Raw genomic sequence first — 21,054 nt, 5'->3', positions numbered from 1 at the left:
TAGTAAGTTTCAATCGAAGTTGAATCTGGAATATTGAATTACTGACTCCCAGAAATTTGCGAAACTGAGAAATCACCAAAAATTTGCGAACTTCGATCGATCGTGTGAGGATTAAAAAACAGAAGAAAGAAAATAAAAATCAATTGAAAATACAATTTTTTAATCAAACTGAAATTAGTTTTTACTCGATTCTTGATTATTTGATAATTGTGAAACGAGCACGAAGCTCGAACGATCGTTGCCAAGCTACTTCTGGTTTTTCGTAAAAAAAAAAAAATATCATGTGTTTCCGACGAGCAAAAAATTCGGTAAGTCATCATCAAGTAACGATACAGCATGAGCAATTTGAGCTCGCTTCGAAGGCCGCGTGCGATATTGTCGTTATTTTACTTTCGCATATGATGTGCGAAATAAACACTCTCCGAGAAACTTTTCTCGTTGACAGCGCTGCATGCGGTAAATAAAAGTATTTCCAGAAGTTATTTGACGTCAGGTTCGACAGGAAAAGTATACACACCTCTGTTTAATAACGACTTCGAATGCATGTACACGCATCGCCACGCAGCTCGATACATTGGACGCTTCTACCAGCGCAGCGGCGTGCAGACAGATTTCGACTCCAGAGCTGGCGATTAGATAAACGCGTTTTGATCTGTGCACTGACACACGTGTCTGCGACGCTTTGATCCAGAGAACGAAGTACCTTATCGAAAATCAGGGTGTTAGCAGTTTTTGAGGCATAATATGCGAGTCATGGTTCATGCTTTAAAAAAATGTACATCCTGTTATCGGGGATTACGAGGAATCAAATATCGTGTTCAAAATTGAACTTAGAGAAAAATCTGTTCCCCTGACATGCGTAGTTCGATAAATAATTCCTTTGGTTCAGATACAACGTACTGGAATCTAATGAAACTACTGGTATCAAGGTATTGCAATTGTTAGATTCAATATTTATTTTATTTTTTTCTTTACCGATTACAAGGAAATATATCGTATGTGAAGGACTGTTCAAATAATGAACAATGCTCTGTGAAAATCGAAAATATTTTACTTGATTCGAATAAAATTTGGACAGCAAAACTCTTCGTACAGTGTGTAGAATAGCTGTTGCGTGTTTCGACAAGCAGACGCAGTGGTCCACACTTTCGTAATCTACTGTTTCCGGGCTATATTTATTCTACTAGAAATGGAGTTCTCATCTCACTGTCAAGGCAGCCGTACACTCAACGCGTAGTAAAACCATGATACGAATTGACAGATAAGCGGTAATCTATTCGACCTACGCATATTTACTGCCCGAAGATAATCAAACATTTTTTAAAATAAACTTAGTTTTTTGATACTTTAAGACATCTCATACCTACTACTGAACAATCGCTTTATGTTCTCCTGCTGGATCATCACGGGATCTGCATATTTAAATATCCACGGTTCAATTACACTTTCATGAAATTTTAACACTTTGACGATAATTGCAGATGTTTACGGACGGTGCGCCGTGTCCAATTATTTATGGAAATATTATGCCAAGCTAAGTTCTATCGGCTAAACTAAAATCTGGATGAACACTTGAAGATTGTATTGGTAATCTCACGGATTAGACTGGTTGTTGTTAGTCCGAGATCATTTATCTTAGAAGCATCTAAATGTAGGCTATTTGAGACCGATAGTGTTGATAATAGTTAATATTGCTGGTGACGTGGTTTTATATAAGATCGCTTTATCAAGCGAATCACATAGTGCTAAATATTGCGACAGATAGACTCGTAAATTATACGTTTGATTGTAAGACAATTTCGAGAATCTGAGAATTATCTCGACATATCTTGATATTTATTCTATTAACAACTCGTCAACCACTGTTCTTCTTCACTCTTGTATTGTATTGTTATACCTCTTGCACGTGTGCAACATGCGGAAAACCGCAACAGGAAACCAATATTATATACTACCAGATAAGTGATGTAATCAAAGAAGCGGACGTCATGTTTTAAATGTTCGCATCATAAATGTTTTATTATAAATACATTTATGTATAAAGTATAAAAACTTACACTGCTTATTTAATTAAAAAGGGTCGTTAGTATTAATGTAATGTATTTTCAAGGAATGAAAGATTTATTGATAATATAAAATCAGCCGACGACGGCTAATTATCATCATATATTATACCTTCGGTTTACTCGTATGTTTACATTATTCATTCTTGTGTGGATTCAAATCGTTTCGTTATTCGTCTCGTTATACGCCACATTCCGTGAACGATAAAAATGTCAGCAAGAAACATTGTTACTTCGAACCATACAAAATTGATTTTCGTGTTTACATTAACTTTTACTCCCTCCTTAAACTGCAATCGTGCACCGCGAAGTCGATCTCCAAGTCCGTAGAACAGGGAAAGAGTGCAACGAAGTGGCAAGAACTCAACCAGCGTATAAAGATGCGAGGGATTAACGGTGGATACACGACGAGAGTATAAAAACCGTTATTCAGATGCCCAACTAATTATTTTTAGCATCTTAGTAGCATATAGTAAACAGCCTTCGACGTTTGAAAGCAGTTGACCGATCACTACAATTACCATTCTCGTTTAAACAATTGACTATTTTCTCCGAAGACGGGGAATACCATTAACGGATATTTTTAATCTGTAACCCACTTTTTCAACGAATATCGTTCGATTTTCATTAAAGGAAAGACTGAAGAAAAGTAAAGGGAAACCAAAAAAAAAAAAAAACAGGAAAAAGAAAAACAGTTGTATGAATTTCATACCGGAAACGACGCCATCGACTATAAATCTACGCATTCTTTCTGATCCGACTAAGATGATGAATCAGCATCGACCGAGCACCATCGCCAGGATCGCCATTCGTACGTAGACCCCGCATTCGGCTTGCCTGAAGTAAGCTGCTCTGGGATCGGTATCAAGTTCCGGACTGATCTCGAACACGCGAGGCAACGGATGCATCACCACCATCTTTCTCTTTGCTCTCGTCATCATCTGCGGCGTAACTACGAAGTGCCCGCACGCCTAGAGTGAATTCGTTAAGTTTTCGTCATTAATCTTCCTCGTTCAAACATCCCTTTAAACATATTCGCAAGAAACGCCGATTTTTCACCGGTAAAATTGACTCTAAAATCGATGTACAAACACCGGCAAATTTTCAGGCCAAATTAAAAATGATCACGTACAAGGAAAATTTTCATTAACTTCGATACTGCGTTCCACGTATTTGTCGGATAAATTCCAAACTTTGATTATATTCAGTTACGCGTCAATTACCGGAAGCAATCTAAACGTGCTTTGAGTGTACAACCAACGAGTTATCCAAGATGGTAATCACCCGACTCTTAGTGACGTAAAGCTTTCCCAGAATCCATCCGATTGCTTGCTTAATTGAAATATCACGCCTAACCCACCTGTAAGTATTCCTCCTGCGATGTGAATCGTTCCCGCTGTATGCGCGTCATGTAGAGAACATCCGTTTCGGGAAGAGCCGCCTCCAAACTGGCAAACTGTTCCTGAGGAATTCCGCGGGATCTTAGATAATCCGTAATGTGATCCGGCATCCCGAGACCGGAGGGACTGACGTATCTCAGCTGCACGTTGTAGAGAGTCAGCAATCTGTCGCGATGAAAAATCGGTTAGGCGTCAAGTTAATCGATGAAGTATCATCGCGACTTCGACCTGTTCAATTTCAAAAATCGTAACACAAGGTGACAAACCTTGCCAAGGAGTGGACGGTCCTTCCGTGCCTCAGGTCGCCGACCATCGTGATTGTCAGCCCGTTTACGGTTCCGATTTCCTCCCTGATTGTGAAAACGTCAAGCAACGCCTGAGTCGGATGCTCACCCACACCGTCACCGGCGTTCAGCAATGGTTTCCGGCAGTGGTTAGCCGCACGCTGTTGAAATCATAGAGAAAAACTGTGTATCCTACAATTTCATACCAATTTTTCTCATCAAATTATGGTTTTCCGATACTGTAGACAGTAGAATAATACCATCGAGAACCAAATTGCGCGACAGGTGTAGACAGTTATATTTTAAGAGAAGTGAGATTACAAATTGAAATGTAAGATCTGGAATCAGTACGCCGAACCGTCAATTAGTGAACGTGTCACCAATATCGATAACGGTGTGACAAAAAATGTTCTCAATCGATATGTGATACTCACCGCAACAGCACCTGGTTCCGGATGTCTGAGAACCACGACGTCTGCATAACCAGCCATTACGGCGATAGAATCTACGGCAAAAAGTGCATAGAAATTGGCAAACGTTTCACCAGCGTAGCGAATCTTTTCAAGCGCCGATAAGAACCGAGGGAATACCCGCGTAGAGTGTTTTTATTCCTGCACTGATAAAACCGCAAGCGTGTTCAATAATAACGCGCTATTGCTTGTCTTTACAGTTCCTTATTTTCAACGCTCTTGTTTCACTTACCATTTTAGTATAATGGAGTATACTCTTTGGACGTGCAGTTGTGAGTGATTTTCAAAAATTATACGTAGAAAATTGACAAATATCTTATGACTCATCGTGATTATACAGCAAGTACCTTACACCTCATACTATCGGCCTTCGTGTGTTAGCCTGACAACACGATCTCGATAGCATATGTACAACATTGCAACGTACTTAGCAGAAATATTCGTACGTTGTGAATGTGAAAGAGCCTTATCAACAGGCACGAACTTGTACTCGTGTTATCAGCTTGCCGTTCACGTGAAAAATTTTCAACAGTTGCCAATATACCGCAGCGAAAATTATATTATACTACACTTGAAACACCGCTTGGGGTATCATTAACTAAACGTCACCCGTACACAATACCTTCAAGAGTTTCTCCTTTCTTTACTGAGGATGTTGAACCATCCATGTAAATAACTCGCCCCCCGAGACGCTGCATTGCCGCTGAAAAGCTGCAACTTGTACGAGTGCTGACCTCGTAGAAAATGGATGCCATGACTTTACCCTGAATAAAACAAAGCACAAAAATAACAGTTAACCTTATATTCGAAACCAAATCCTCCGTGGTTCAGAAAATAATTAACCTATAGTATATTACCCTGAGAATGTGATCCAAGGGTCTGTCCTTCTGAACGTAAACCCGAAGGGTTTGGGACAGATTAAAAATATCGTTAAGCTGCTCCTTGGAGAACATGTCGACGGTCAAAATGTTGTGTCCAGCCAGTCCGTGACTGGGGTTGAGATGAGGGGGTGGATTCACGGTCTGAACGTAGAGATTTGGGTTGCTTTCGCTCTTGTGATGAACAAGGTTCGTCAGAGGAATCGGCGATATACTTCGCTGTCCACCCGGGATCTTCAGCAACTCCTTCGCTTCGGCATCGACGGCGAAGTGCACGTTCGCTCTTGGTAGTGTAGGCTGAAGTAGGTGGCCGTAAGGTTCTGGCGGGAAGTTTGAAACGTAATTCGAAAAACAAGCTCCATCTTCGTCCATCAACGATCGTCGAGAGTGCGAGCCTCACCTGATTGATCGAAGTCCCAGATATCCGAGGACTGGCTGTCTCGTAGACGTTCGCGACGCTCATGACCTATGGATACGTGGTCGTCCAGGGCGGATCCTGGCCGACTGGAACCGGCGTCGACGGAGGTGCCGTGGATGGTGGAAAGGGCGTGCTTCGATTTGGCCTGGAGTTCGCGCACGTCTTGACCAAACCCTGGGTTGACCAGAACCTGGCCCTCGACGTAGGCGACTTCGCCTCTGAGGACGACGCGGTGTACAGATCCGCGGACCTTCATGCCAGCGAATGGCGTCCACTTTGACTTGGTGAAGGGGAGGGCGTCGGGGATGATCCATTCCTCGTCAAGGTCTACCTCCACGTAGGTATTCGGCTGGTCTGGGATGTTGAAAATGCGTTTCGGGTTCCGATGGAACTTGTCGATCAGATCCTGTTGAAGAAAAAGGGAGTGAAATTACCAGCGATATTTTAATCCCAAGATTAATCATTAATCGACAGAGACGACTGTCTGAGATAAGGAATACGAATCAGCAGGACTGTGTTTTTTTTCGTCCCGAAAACAAACACGCGCGGTGAGTCAGACCGTGGTTGTTGGTAGCAAAGATACTTGTTCAAACGGGGGACAAACGGGAGATTTTGAATACGCACTGTCGGTACGTTTACCTGATAGCGAAAGGGGTTGAATGGTAGATAACGGCGGAGTTCCAGAAAAGAGGAGATAGCTTGTCACGTTTTTTGTTCTCCGAGTACAAATATACATTATATACGGATGCTATAAACTGATAATGATACTACAATTACGACGTTATTTTTGCTGTTGAAAAAGGTCAGGGTCTGTTTACGGCGATAAATGATTTCCCGGATAAGGAGCATCACGCCCAATCAAGTTGAATCGCACAAGATAGAGTATTGACATGGTTCAAATTTCGTTTTATCCTCTGAGTCCTCAAAAAGGAACACACCAATATGTAACGACGCATGGCATACATATCACAAGACAGTGTCTCGTTATTTTGATTGATTGATGTTTCTCATAATACCATATTTATTTTTAACTGGATGACGATAATGGAGAAATGAGATAAATCAATCGGTCTGCTAATCTACGCGCGTGTGCGTCAAGACCAAAGTAAATTAAGACGTTAACCTCCAGCTATTCCCTTACAGCTAATTTTGTATTGAAGTGTTCGGCTAATCAGAGATTAAAGACTCACTTCCATCGTCATTCTTTCTTCGTGAACCGCGTTCAGCAGCAATGGCAGGATGGTCTCTAGTCCAGGATATCCCGGAGGTGGTTTTTCCTGTGACTTCTCCTCCACTGTATGAGGCGCTGAAACATAAAATTCCCCATGCGAATTGTCAATCCTGATACAGCTACTGCAGCCCAATGCCAAAAGTACGAACCGTGATCGGTAGCGAAGCAATCAATGACGTTCAGGTTGTCCCAGAGGGCTTGCTGGTCTTCTTTCGTGCATAACATCGGTCTCACTTGTCCTTTTCCGTGACCAATATGGTCAAGATCATCTTGGCTAAGGAACAGATGATGAGGACAAACCTCACAGGTAACCGGTAAACCCTGTGAAGGAGATTTCGGTTCAAAGACATTCAACAGTCATGCAGGACTCAATGTAATGCTGTGAAATATTTGGTGGTGCATAAAATTGTTCGGGTATTAATTGTAAGCTTCTCATCATGTTTTGAGCCCACCTTAGCTTTGGCTGCACTAATTATTTGGATCTCCTCTTTACGAGCTACGTGACAGACGTGAACAGGGCGATTGTAAAAACTGGCCAAGAGTAGAACAGCGGCTGTTGTCTGACTCTCGGCGTGTACGCAAAGCGGGTATTTCTTTGGCCAGGCGCTGAGGTGCTGAAAAATAGACGAAAACGTTTCAAGGTGAATATTTACGCTTTTAGAAGTAACTAAAGAAACAGACGATAAGATCGTGCGATCGCGATTATTCGCTAAAATTATCGATTGCGAAATAACTAAAATATCTGGTGATATTGAATCTACGGTTGACTAGCGGTTCTTCTATTCTGTGAAAGGCCACGCCGAGCTTAACGAACCTTTGACCATACGGTGAGATCTGTCAGCCTCAGACTTGTGAAGGTTTCGTTAAGGTACATCTTGAGAGCAGCAGCCAACGGCGCCATGTCCTGAATAATGTTGTAGTTGTCCGAAGACGCTCCCATGTACAAAGCGTAGTCACATCGAGCTCCTAAAGCGGCTCGCTGAAAGAAGCCAACTAATTGTCACGACGGACATTGCAGATCATGAGAACACACGAGCTGCGTCAAGTGCAGAAGCTCACCTCTTTGGCAATCGCGAAAGTCTGATGGTCAACGACGGCTGGGTTGGTGTTGGGCATAGCTAGAATCATTGTGATACCACCGGCCAAAGCAGCAGCGGTGCAGGAGGCGAAATCCTCTTTGTGAGTCGCCCCCGGATCCCGGACGTGGACGTGAACGTCTATGAACCCGGGGAGTTTGACCATGGACCTCGAGGTCATGCAGTCGGTGTGCGTTTTCATTAGCGGTGCTCGACCGCCGAGCATTTTTATCGCCTGTGTCAAAACAAAAATATATTTTGTCTCATTTACAGTGGCGATTCACCGTTTGACTTACTAGTGTCATTCACAGTAATTGATTCTTTGACTCGTGTTTCACTCTGTCTGTCTCACCTCGACCAAAAGCTTGGCGCACTTGACGTCTGTGACCAGAGGCACGGAGTAGTCGACGGCAAGTCTTCTTGTACGATAACCGTGGGTCATGAAGTTTGATACTCGACGAGCACCGCCGTTCCTCATCGGCAGATTAATCACCAGGTCGAAATGCTTCTTCGAGAGAAAATCGGCGAGGTGACGAAGTTCGCTGGGACTCGAATCCTCGTTAACGTCGATGTCTTCAAAGGTCCATTGCACCGGTTCTACCTGTAAACATCACAACTTGCATGTTGCTTTTGACGCCCTCGATCAGGGGATGTGTGCCAAGACAACAAACACTGAAGTGCACTGCCTTATTTGGCAACGATTCAGAGCATGATATTAGTGTGTGCGAATACAACGAACCTACGCCTCATACATGCTGTACACATCGATTCGGCACCCAGAGATTAGATAAGCGCATTGCGATCTGTTCGTGTGCACGCATGTCACGTCAAGGTTTATATCATCCGTCTGCCCAGCGTAACATGCAGAGGGGATATTTCACTGATCCAAATAAATACAATCTCAAGTATTTAAGCGTGATCAAAGTGACAGATTTCATACAGATAATTAACGTTTTAGGTATTTTCGATTGTTTTTATACAGGTAAGAGTATTTAAAGTCACTGTCAAGGCACAGTTGAAGGGCGGTAAATCCAAGCCACAATTGCAACGTGATAACATCGCGAAGTTTACGATAATTTGAATTTAAGGTAGCATGTCAACGTTCCTTCTAGATTAAGTGAATGTATTGCATTAGTCAGGTAGACGCTATTGATGAATAAGTTTTGGGTATTTTAAAGAGACATTTCAGTAGAATATATGATCTGAATTGCAGAGAAGTTGACGTACCAAAATCTGAATACGAGGAAAACGCATTATACGTTCAGATTCGTACATATGATTTTTCCATATTTGGCATGGCGAAAGATTAATTGATAATTCGAAATAATAGGTTTCACGATAATTCTACGAATTTTTCGGAGCTTTATCGATCCGATAAAGGTAGCCAATTAAAAAATATGCAAAGGCACACCTTGATAACGGTTAGATATGATTTATCGGGAGGAAGCGATACGCGGTTAATACTGTGACTGTGATCGCTGACAGTGACCACAAGACGCTGGCAGGACACTGTGATCAGTTGTCCAAACGTGGATAAGGCCAACGTACCGTTCAGTGTCGGTCAGATGTTGACCAGTAGTGTTATTCGTGTAGTTGACAGTCGATATTTACACCACAAATGAAACTGTTAAAAGATATTATCGGAAAAATGGGGAATGGAAAATCCAAGACCAAAACTAAGGATAACAGAGGCGAGAGAAAGAGATCGATAGAGCAATCGCACGAGATGCAGGAGAAAAGTTTAAATAATTTTACGGAATTTGGTGCTGCTTACGATCCGGAACTTATTCGGATGCGTCGCAGTCTGGAAAGGGACCAGCAGGCGTTCATTCTGAATAATCTCATGCTCAGCGTTGAGTTTTTTGAAAACTATGACCAGTGAGTGAAACATTAATTAGATCATTAATCGATTTTCACGTGGCATATACGTTATGTGAAACTCCTTTCCGAAGAAGCCAGTGATTCGAGCGTTATGCAATAAGGAAACATATTACCGTGACCGTGATCTCAAAGTTATTATACTGAAAACGCGCATTAACCTTCTGAATCTTGGGTCGACGGAGAAATATTTCTAATTAGAAATGTATACGGGACCTTGAAATAAAAAACCTTACATACGCTTCCATGATTTCTATGGGATTCAATGACAGATGATGTCATATACCTGGCGTGAAAGTTCATTCACTGTAAAAACACTTGACGCGTATTTTGATGATAACTGAGAGAAAGATAACTAATAAGTTGAACTGGGAATAACATACTTCTGTAAATCGTGTATCGATAACAACGTGAGGCTCGATCTATTCGCAACGTATTCGTTTCCTTGATGTTATCTTGAAGATCGAGCCGAACGTCCACCGATCTCGGTAGAAAAGTAGACTTCGAAAAACGGTACATGTTTCGGCCTAAAAGTTTGCATTTGAAAGTCGTACAATGATTTTTACGCGTATGTCTATATATAAATGATATTCCAAGAGATAGATCCTCAGATTAATCATGTGCATGGATTTATGCTTGATACAACTATCAAAGTCATTGAAAGTTAAAAGTTTTCTATGACGACATTAAGAACGATAACAGGTGACGTAGCACGTACACAGAAATTACTGATTCTTCGTACATCTCAGCGATCAAGACGTGATTACTACAATCTAATCAATACTTCTGACACGCAAGAATATTAATAACCATGATGCCATCGCTCTTGTTCGTGAAATTTTCAAAATAATTCTGAGAATAATGCGCGGCGATGGGTCGATGAGAAATTAAGTCCTACAAACTGTAGTTTCGATTTGATTACTAAGATTTACCTGCTCAACGATAATTAATTATTATCCTTAACTCAACGACGTCAAAATTTTTCAGAGAGATTTTAGATATCAGGGCGAGTCCAATCTCTCGACAGGAATACGATCTCAATACGATCCTGTCACAGAGCCAGAAACACGTCTTGCTTCCTGATGTTCTTCAGGAACAAGTTGCACGCCACGTCAAATTCACGTCGACGAGGAAAACTGAGAGTCTAATGGTGGAGCCTCTGCAGCCGGTACGCATGTACGTCGTTCTCGATAACATAGACGTGAACGAGATCCCGGAAGGTCCCGAGTACAGCATCCTGACTGACGCGATATTCTACAACATGTGTCTGGAGCCCAGTCTGAACAAAGGTAAGTCGTTTAGTGTCAGCTAGGTCTATAAGGATTATTGGGAATCCAAGTGGAACTTGAATAATTACGTTGCCATTCCACTCTACCATTGTCCCTGCATACGTTACGTAACACTTATTGGTTAATCTGGTTGGCGATCGATCGATCATGAGTGTACGAGGACAACATCGGTGACAAAGCGAGACCAACTAAATTTCGATACATTTTATTTGCTCATCGCGATTGTAGCACACTCGTCAACTTTGTCTGATTTATCGGTTTTTCAGGATTCGTAAAGCTCAGATCACTGGAAGTGACGCCAGCGTCGAAAGAAAAATCGAACGATGGTTCCGATTCGGATTTGTCATCAATCGCCGAGGATGATGACGAGATCTACAATGAAAAGGAGGACATGTTTAACCCCAGAGTAAATCCAGGAATGCGTTTTCTATCTCAAGTCGAAAAACGGGCTAATTCACTGGCGGCGAAGCCGGTTTTTACGCAGTCGATGAGCGATCTACGTAACGCTGAAAAATCTGACTACGATACAGCCAGCTTGGAGACAAGCAGAACGTTTTCCCAGGCGAGTTTGATACCACCGGATGATCCGGACGACGGGGAGCAAGATTTCTTGAACGATGGAACTTCGGAAAGGAGATTGAGTGGACGCGTCAAGCCGACCTCAAACGCAGTGCTTCGCGGTCAGATAGCGTCCCACGGAAAGCTGAAGCAGCTCAAGAAGCGACAGAACAACGCGCACCAGAATCAGAGAAGCGCTGATGCTAGTCCAGCGAGCAGCAGGAGCTCTGGCTACCGATCCGGGTCCTCCGGGAGCAACTATGTGATCGACAGTGACTCGGACTATGGCTATGCCACCATAACGAACTTCAACACGCCGAAGCCGCTGGTCAGGCCAGCGAACATTCCAGCCTCATCGTCCGAAATACCCGTTTCGTGTTTCAAGAAGATAGTTTACACACGTGACGGGAAAGTGTACAGCGAGAAAACGGAGAGGATACAGCTGCAAAATCGGCAACAGAGGAGAATAAGACAGGCGCTGAAGCGGCAGAACGAGGACCGGCTGTACCTGAGGAGCGACGTTTTCATGCATTACTTTCAGGACTTGTTCGCGAGCCGGTTGGCCGAGCCACTCGGATTCACTACCGAGGATGTTGACGACGCGACCAGGCAGGGTGCCATCATATACTGCGACTCGATAGAGTTACTTGAGAGGAACCGCGGGGTGGTTATACCCCACGAAATCGTACCAAGCATACAAGCCGAGTGGCCGGATTGCGGCAGCGAGTGGCTGAGCAGATTACGATCGGAAGTGCTCGATCCTGAGAGCAACGTGATTTATACGTGGCCCACGAAGAAGATGATCGATAAGATAAAGAAGTTCGGCTGCCATATAGTCCCGGAAGGCTACATGCCGAAAAGACAACCGAATCCGAATCACAATATAGAGTGGCAGCTCACATTTCCTGCGGCAGAACGGTACCTTGAAACGTGTCTCAGCCACGCCCAAGTCCGTATCTACTTGCTCGCTCTTATGCTCCACAAGACTTTTATTCGTCCCGTTGACACCACCTTCGGACTAACCACATCCCACATACGATCCCAGCTCTTTTTGCTCCTCGAACAAAACTACTCGCCAGCAATGTGGCCCGAGCATCGAAGCGGCGAAAGCCTTAGGAGGCTGCTCAGAAAACTCTACAGTGCCGTTTCTCAGAGTCAGCCCTACCTTCCGGATTACTTTATCAACGGGAAGAACCTCTTTGCAAATATTCCGAGGCAGTACCTGTTGCTTACACAGAAACAGCTTAACCGCATAATCGACAATCCCGTCATGTATGTGATTGCGTCCATGGAAAACATCCGGTACAAGCCCGAGTTCTTTCCCGTACTCGACTATAAGAGGTTGTTCAAAATACTCACTCTCGAGAACAGCGAGCTAGTCGCCCTCATTAACCCCGCTCTCAGTCCAGTAGACAGGCCCATAACCAAGGCGGAGGATGAAGAAATGGAGATATTCGAAGAACGGTTTGACCGGATTGGGGGATTTTGGGTCAAAGTCAAGGCAAAAGAAGACACGACGACAGAGAGGGCTCAGAAAATTGTGCAACACAAAAATGTCATCAACAAGAAGTCAAGCAGAATAACGTCCCAGGAATTGGTTGTTGAAATTTCGGTAAGTAAAATCGTGGGACTACGTTTAATCGGGTTCTTTGCTACCGTAGGAATATCGAACGAAAGTCAATGCACGCAGAAATACTAATCTCAAAACTTTCTTTCAGCGTCAATGCGCCGAGTTACGTGGCCTTCGATTGACGGCCTTCCTGGACATGTTCATCCAACACTTCATTAGAATGGCACAGCGATGTTATTACTACGGAGCGATGAAACAAAAGGACGTTTACCTGAACCAAGCGGAACGACTGTCGATGATACTCTCAGAACAGGGCATTGGAAAAGAAGACGCAAAGCGTTATTTGGACACAATCAACCACCTCACTCAAGAACTATCGCGACCTAGGGAGCAGGTAGATGCGCCCGAGACACCGAGACGGAATGAACAGCCCTTGATCAGCATCCCTCTGAACCAACACTTCACCGTCAAACCTGAGGAACGTGGAGGAGGTTCACTTTTCGTACATCCTATCGGGGAATCTAAGGAGTACGACATTTATTCGGACGCTCCGCAGAGGCGACCGACGGTCAACTTCCAAGCCCAGACGACGCAAGTTGAAATCGACGGCACTATCACCATGGGGGACGTTAATGACGTCGCATTTCGAAACGGCCATCCGAATTTACCCCGCGTCGTAAGTCTGACCGAAGAACCTCAGAAGGAATCTTATCTTTCGGATTCCACGTACATTTGAGAAGCGTTTGCACGGTCATCGTTTCACGATGGATTAGTCTACATCCACAGAGATGGATCGAAATAACAGGAATCAATACATTCCTCCAGAGGTTCGGGCATGTGTTGATAGATTCGCGAAACAGTGCTTTGTGTGTGCAAGTCTGTCGGCCATGAATTTTTATTTAACACAAGAAATAAAATCGTCTGAATTGAAAATCAGCCTGCCCTACTTGAAAATGGCATTGTTCATGCTGATCGCGAATTAATTTGCGATCATGGTTGGAGGCGTATTGAAGTTATCTGTGATCAAGAAACTTGACAGTTATTGGGAGGAAACCTCGTAAACGTTTGAACGTTTCCAACTGACTCGCATTAGTTTTAAGATGAATTAAAAATTATTCAACAAAAATATAAGAAACGGTGATTTAGTTTAAGTACTCATAATAATCTATTCAGAAATAAGTCCTATGTAGATTTCAAGCTACGTAGTAAATTATATATCTCTATTATATTTAACGACAGGAAAGCTGAAATTCTTCGCCAAATGTACCGACGGCGCCTAGTGTCCGCAATCGCAGATATTGTTTTTTGCTTACGCTTATCAATCGCTATGCTTAGTGTTCTTAGCACTCGCCTGCCGCGGCTCAGCTTATCGGTATAGTTTTTATTTATTATTATCACATCAGTACATTTCACCACGAAAGACGCAGATTTGCAAAGATTTTAAATCATATTTAATATTTAGAAATGAATAATGTAACGTTAATCTTGTGAATATTAAATATTTTTATCTGAAAATTAGGAACAAGAAATAAAATTACCAACGTACCTCGACACCATGTTCCGTGTAAAAATCTGCCGTTCCCATACTGGCGTACAATTTGTATCCCATTTTATACAAGCTCGTGATTGAAGGAAGCAGTTCCATTTTGTGCTGTAACAACAAGTAAACAGCCCAGGATATAGAAAGTATAAAAATTGTGGAATATTTGATAAATTCTGAAAAGATCTGGTAATAATGCGCAATCATATACTCGATAGAATTGATCAGTGATTGATACCTTGAAACTTCCAATGGACAGTAGAATCCCTTTTTTAGGTATGTGGAAGCCAGTGCTCATCATCCCCTTCAGATAAGCCTCGTACCTGTTGTCCCCAAAACAGGCAACTTCTCCAGTCGAAGCCATTTCTACTCCCAAAGTGACGTCAGCTCCTGAATGAATGGGGCATTAACAAACGTACTTCTGTGTACAAAACGATTTCTGTCTAATTAGACCAATGATTTAAAAATAAATTCCTTACCTGCAAGACGCGAGAATGAAAACTGGGGCACTTTGACCCCGACCTTTCCACAGCCGGCTAGAACATCCACAGGCTCAACAGTCTCGCCGACAATTAGGCGAGTTGCCATCGCGACAAAATCGTGGTCCAACGTCTTGGAAACGAAAGGAAAAGATCTGGAGACCCTGACGTTGCACTCAATGACTTTGAGCTCGTTATCCTATGGTGAAAAATCAAACGAAGTTGGAATCTGGTTTAGATTATTCAAAGATCAATCATCACCTTGGCTATCAATTGCATATTGAAGGGTCCCGTAACTTCTAGGGATGCTGCGATAGCTTTGGAAATTGCACGGATCTTGGCCAAAGTCTGGGGATTTATGTCCTGAGGTGGTGTTACCAGCGTCGCGTCACCCGAATGAACACCGGCGTTCTCCACGTGCTCAGAAACGGCCATGCATAGAATGACGCCATCATAGGCCACCGCGTCGACGTCAATCTCCTTCGCCTCAAGTATAAATTTCGATATCACGACTGGATGCTCCTTACTGACGTCACTAGCGTTCTTCAAATAGGATTCCAGATCATGATTGGAGTGTGCAACGTTCATTGCAGCTCCACTGAGTACGTAAGAGGGTCGGACGAGACAGGGATAGCCAACTTCTTCACAAAACTCAACGGCCGACTGGAGGTTGGTCAACTCCTTCCACCTGAGTTTCAAGTTGTTAATAATCATATAGCTATGCTGGATTTTGTCGTTTCGTCGATGCTGCTTACCTGGGCTGTGAAATGCCAATACGGTCCAGCATCCGCGAGAATTTGAATCGGTTCTCAGCACCATCAACGGACTCGGGTGATGTTCCCAGTATACGGGCTTGCTGCCTGTGCAAGTCCATCGCTATGTTGTTCGGTAGCTGACCTCCCATGGAGAGAATAACACCCTCCGGGTTCTCAAGGTCGTAAATATCCATGACAACTTCGAAGGATATTTCCTCAAAGTACAAACGATCGCACATATCGTAATCTGTGCTCACTGTCTCCGGGTTGTAATTCACCATTATAGTCTTTCGGTTGAGACAACGCAATTCCCTAAGGCAGCCAACAGCACACCAGTCAAATTCAACCGAACTTCCAATCCGGTACACGCCGGAACCTAGAAGAGTTTTTCAATGATTCGATGTAATAATGAGGTCGCAAAATTGTTACTGGGCGAATGAATCTTACGTACCAATAACCATGGTGTAGCCCCCGGGGAACTGAAGGTCGTGGCTATTTCCATTGTAGGTCAGGTACAGGTAGTTTGTGGTCGCCGGCCACTCGGCAGCGACAGTATCGATCTGTTTGACAAACGGTCTAATGTTGCCTTCCTGTCGTTGCTTACGAACAGCAAGTTCCGTGCTTTTCACCGCTGTCGCAATCTGCTTGTCAGAAAAACCGATTTGTTTGGCACGTAGTAGAACTTCGTAGGAGAGCTTCGTCTGGTCGAGATCTTCGAGAAGTGTGTAGTAAGATGTGATGTTTTTCATTTTTTCCAAAAACCAACGATCAATTTTCGTCAACTGGTACAGTCGATCGATCGTATAGCCAGCCTTCAATGCTGCTGCCAAAACGAACATCCTCTTATCTGTCGGTCTCTCCAGGTCCTCGTCATCAATCTTTTTCACATACGGGTCGAAACCGTTCACGTTTTCATCCACCATGCGAAGCGCCTTCTGGAAAGCCTCCTCAAATTTTCTGCCGATCGCCATCGCCTCACCGACGCTCTTCATCGAACTTCCGATCTGTAAGTGTTCATGAACCATGGATTTTTGGATTTTTGGGATTTATATTTTACCACTTAATCAGAATCAATTTTCATACCTTAGTGCTGACTCTTTGGAACTTGCTCAGATCCCAACGGGGTATTTTCACAACGCAATAATCCAAGCTGGGTTCAAAGCAGGCGGTAGTTTGGCCGGTAACGGAGTTCTTGATATCTGGAAGCGGAATGCCAAGAGCGAGTTTCGCCGCAACGTAGGCCAATGGGTACCCAGTGGCTTTGCTAGCGAGCGCTGAGCTCCGTGAGAGTCTGGCATTCACTTCGATTATGTAATATTCCTCAGATATGGGATTGAGAGCGTACTGAATGTTGCATTCACCAACAACGCCGAAGTGTCTGATAACGTTAATTGCTGTTGTTCTAAGCATGTTATACTCCTTATTGCTCAGAGTCTGACTAGGCGCCACGACGATTGACTCCCCGGTGTGAATACCCAGGGGGTCAACGTTCTCCATGTTGCAAACCGTGATGCAGTTGTCGCAAGAGTCTCGGACCACTTCGTACTCCACCTCCTTCCAACCCTTCAGCGATTTGTCTATAATCAGTTGATTGGAATGAGCCAGTGCCTGCTGGGCAAGAGTCTTCAATTCCTCCTTGGTGTTGGCGAATCCAGAGCCCAATCCCCCAAGGGAGAAAGCAGCCCGTGCCATAACCGGATAGCCCAGTTTTTCGGCAGCTTCTAAGGCCTGTGAGATAACGCGGATTACTCGTGAATATTCGCAAAAATAATTCGATTTGATTTTACCTCTTGGATATTGTAGACAGCCGCACTTGGAGCGACCTTCTCGCCAATCTCGTTTACCCTTTCCGCAAAAAGTTTTCGGTCTTCCGTCTCAATTATAGATTGTATTGGCGTGCCGAGAATTTTCACGCTGTACCGATCGAACACACCGTCCCTCTGAAGTTTCACACCGCAATTGAGTGCCGTTTGACCACCGAAAGTCAATAGCACTCCGTCGGGTCTTTCCGATCTGATGACTTGTTCAACGTACTCCGGTATAATCGGGAGGAAGTAGACCTTGTCAGCCAAGCCTTTTGACGTCTGGACCGTTGCGATGTTTGGGTTTATCAGTAGTGTTTGAATCTTCTCTTCTCTGAGAGCCTTGATCGCTTGGGATCCGGAATAGTCGAATTCTCCAGCTTGGCCGATACTCAGGCCACCAGAACCGAGGATGAGCACTTTTCTGGGTCTCTGAACGACAGCCGCCGGGACAGACTTGGATGTCAACATTTCCGTAAGTCTTTCCTTAACAGAACTGGCGACAGGCTCGTTCCTCATGGTATCTAAAAAGACATCAAACAGGCACTCAAGGTCTTGGGGTCCAGCGGTGTGCTCTGGATGAAACTGGACTGAAAAGTACGGCAGAGATTTGTGAACAATTCCCTCGTTCGTCCTATCGTTCGCGTTTGTAAATAGGGCCTCCCAGGCTTCCGGTAAATTCATTGCGTCAATTGCGTAACCGTGATTTTGAGAGGTCATGTAACACCGGCTGGTTCCGTGATGTATGGCTGGCTGATTGTGCCCGCGATTTCCGTACCTGTTCAATGAGATAACCAGAATGAGTACTAAAGTACCAGATTACGCCAAGACCGTATGTTTTACTTACTTCATCTTGTAGCTGGTGCATCCTGCGGCGACCGACAACAATTGATGACCGAGGCAAATTCCGAAAATGGGCTTCTTGCCCGTCTCGAGAACCCTACGAATGTTTTCCACAGTTGTCTTACACATGGCTGGATCTCCAGGTCCGTTGCCGAGGAACAAACCATCGTAATCGAATTTGTCCAGCGGGTGATTCCACGGCACCAAGTCAACTCGAGCACCACGATTTATGAAGCACCGTATCTGGTTGTACTTCAAGCCACAGTCAACGGCGCAGACACGCGGATGTCCATTCGGATTGTAAGTCACTGGTTTCTGAGGGAAGAACATGAAGTGATGAAGGTCAAGTTGAGCTTAAGTCTCTTTTATCCGTTTATGCTCGAAGAAAAAACGAGGTCCTCACTTTGATCGACACTTCGGCCACCAAGTTCCTCTTGTTCGGATCATCGAAGTTCGGAAGTAGTTGACTGGGAGTCGGTGCTGAAGTGCTGATCACGATTCTCCCCAGGATGCTGCCCTTCTCCCGGATTATTTTTGTCAGAGCTCGCGTGTCTATTCCGCATATTCCGGGTATGTTTTGGTCCTTCATCCATGCCGAGAGCGTTCTTGTTTGTCGCCAATGGCTCGGAGTTTCGCAAAGTTCCCCGACTATCAAACCGGCGGTCCATATTCGATTGGACTCGAACCAGCTGGGGAGTCAGAAAATTGTTTGGATGATAAACCTTGCAGGCACAGGAAACATGGGAAAAAAGGAAAAAAGTACTCACTATGGAAGATTGTACTGATCTTTTTCATCGTTCGGTAGCCCGTAGTTTCCAATCAATGGGTACGTCAACACAAGTATTTGTCCATGATACGACGGATCCGTCAAGGACTCGGGGTATCCAACCATACCCGTCTGAAAAACTGTGAACACGAAGAGAAGCTCGGATCATAAACAGCCTTGAAATGACGCTGAAAATTTCGTGACAACCGGTTTAATCTTATTTTGGATTCGGTGTATTGTTCGAAACTCACATAATGTCTTATGTGGCCCGAAAGAACGAGACCAGCGTATAGTTATTTCGCACAGAAAAATATTACTGGTATTACTTTACATGTATCCGTAATGTCTGCGATGTAATGTTTACGATCGAATGTGTTTCACATCCTGTCATACACATGTGCTATTTTAATACAATTTTAGTCAATTTAAACTTTCCTACGAACTTAAATATCATCACCTTCACTAAGTCATAACAATTGACTCAAACTGATTTATAAGTCACGAAGTTTCGATGCATTACGATGAGACACATTATTCACGAATAGCGAAATAATTCTTAATCAAGTGTGATAGATGAATGGCGAAACGAGGAACTAATATTTCATTTAATATTTTGTTTGAGAATGACGTTCGCATACAGAGTGTTTACTACTAAACACTAAGGGTAAGAAGTTACGTTTCGTATCGGAGTTTTCGTTACAATCATAAAATAAAACCATTGATTCCAAATTATCTATCCACCGGATTCGAAACCTCGAATTGCTGATTACATTCATTTTAATGACTGTACTTGTGTAACAGATTATAAAGTAGCTCTACTTCAGGCATGGGATACGTACGTGATTGCTTAGTCGAACTTTTAAAGCTGCAATAAGTCGATAAAATTTAAATCAGTACAATATAGTGGTTGAGACACAAGACTCTACCCACATTAAAATTTGAAGCATGAACAGAAAAGCGATGAAAAAAGCCTCTCGAGGAATGCAAAAAGGAGCAAGGATCATAGCGCCTTTTTTTTCTTTCAATCATGGAACACAACTGAACATCGAACACGAATAATATATTTCGTAGAGAAGACGACCTGTTGAATGCCTAACCACCAAAAGACGAAGACTGTGACAACGATAGTGCGTTCCAAAAACCGTGCATGGCTTCGAAAATGTAAAAACGAGCTATTCCTCTGTGATCGAAATTTCATATCATTGTCATTGCAGACCGGCTATTCCACAACCATTTACCGGAACGCGACCACGTGTTAACGCCGAATAATCGGCATGGCGTTGCCGCTGCGCAGCCGTGAATTACAAAGGCAGGATAATAAAGGAATTAAGGAGCGAAATCCACTGACCGACTTCTCCACCGACGGGAATTGGAGCCCCGAATCCTCGGCCTCGTAAAACGGTCCCATCTTCGAGGATGAGGTAGCTTCCTCCCAACGTGGGCTTGATCGACTCACACATGGTGCTGAAACGGAACAGGCGCGCTGGACTCTCAGCGCTCCTCTGCGCACTCAATTCCCCTTCGACTGATTGTGAGTTGTGAATATACTTGTGCGCCGCCTCCGGCGGGCCAGCCAGAGTTGGTGGAAAAGAGAGACGGCGGGAGGGGGGAGAAGGTCGGAGCAAGCATAGGCGCCGACTCTAGCGTCGTTGACGATGGTTGATGCCGGGTGCTTCCTCGCGGCTTCGGCACGTGTGTCAAATGTTTATGAATAATCTTCATCGGCTCCGACCCAGGTAGCAATCGGATAGTCG

The 21,054-nt window shown here is 43.9% G+C and overlaps 2 protein-coding genes across 2 annotated transcripts; one reads left to right on the top strand and one right to left on the bottom strand.

The window, feature by feature from the left end:
- Positions 1 to 2,001: 2,001 nt before the first annotated feature.
- On the bottom strand, positions 2,002 to 20,819 carry LOC107219530 (CAD protein). Its single transcript, XM_015657776.2, has 25 exons — positions 20,649 to 20,819; positions 19,302 to 19,440; positions 18,938 to 19,223; positions 18,539 to 18,849; positions 17,677 to 18,469; positions 16,973 to 17,617; positions 16,341 to 16,893; positions 15,890 to 16,265; positions 15,396 to 15,822; positions 15,135 to 15,333; positions 14,894 to 15,045; positions 14,662 to 14,766; positions 8,173 to 8,421; positions 7,804 to 8,055; positions 7,559 to 7,723; positions 7,197 to 7,358; positions 6,894 to 7,065; positions 6,704 to 6,819; positions 5,496 to 5,919; positions 5,075 to 5,415; positions 4,840 to 4,981; positions 4,182 to 4,252; positions 3,730 to 3,908; positions 3,424 to 3,628; positions 2,002 to 3,034 (listed from the first exon to the last, which is right to left on the bottom strand). Exons 1-25 carry the CDS (start codon positions 20,758 to 20,760, stop codon positions 2,837 to 2,839), a joined length of 6,774 nt encoding a protein of 2,257 aa, XP_015513262.2. The 5' UTR covers positions 20,761 to 20,819; the 3' UTR covers positions 2,002 to 2,836.
- LOC107219529 lies at positions 9,306 to 14,671 on the top strand. The gene is made up of 4 exons (XM_015657775.2): positions 9,306 to 9,698; positions 10,686 to 10,987; positions 11,254 to 13,157; positions 13,264 to 14,671. The coding sequence occupies exons 1-4, from the start codon at positions 9,439 to 9,441 to the stop codon at positions 13,849 to 13,851; spliced, it is 3,054 nt and encodes a 1,017-aa protein (XP_015513261.1). The 5' UTR covers positions 9,306 to 9,438; the 3' UTR covers positions 13,852 to 14,671.
- Positions 20,820 to 21,054: the final 235 nt, after the last annotated feature.

This window comes from Neodiprion lecontei, chromosome 2 (genome assembly GCF_021901455.1).
Source record: "Neodiprion lecontei isolate iyNeoLeco1 chromosome 2, iyNeoLeco1.1, whole genome shotgun sequence".
NCBI lineage: Eukaryota > Metazoa > Arthropoda > Insecta > Hymenoptera > Diprionidae > Neodiprion > Neodiprion lecontei.
The sequence above is the reverse complement of the archived record's forward strand: the minus strand, read 5'-3'. Positions and strand labels throughout refer to the sequence as shown.

Bases quoted from the DNA above. Each gene is read 5' to 3' on its own strand.
- LOC107219529 (XM_015657775.2), top strand. From the start codon at position 9,439: ATGAAACTGTTAAAAGATATTATCGGAAAAATGGGGAATGGAAAATCC. The intron at 10,988-11,253 runs GTAAGTCGTTTA...TCGGTTTTTCAG, and splicing joins GGAGCCCAGTCTGAACAAAG to GATTCGTAAAGCTCAGATCA. The intron at 13,158-13,263 runs GTAAGTAAAATC...ACTTTCTTTCAG, and splicing joins AATTGGTTGTTGAAATTTCG to CGTCAATGCGCCGAGTTACG.
- LOC107219530 (XM_015657776.2), bottom strand. From the start codon at position 20,760: ATGTGTGAGTCGATCAAGCCCACGTTGGGAGGAAGCTACCTCATCCTC. The intron at 5,920-6,703 runs GTGAGTCTTTAA...TTTCTTCAACAG, and splicing joins AAGAAAGAATGACGATGGAA to GATCTGATCGACAAGTTCCA. The intron at 3,909-4,181 runs GTGAGTATCACA...TGATTTCAACAG, and splicing joins CGGAACCAGGTGCTGTTGCG to CGTGCGGCTAACCACTGCCG.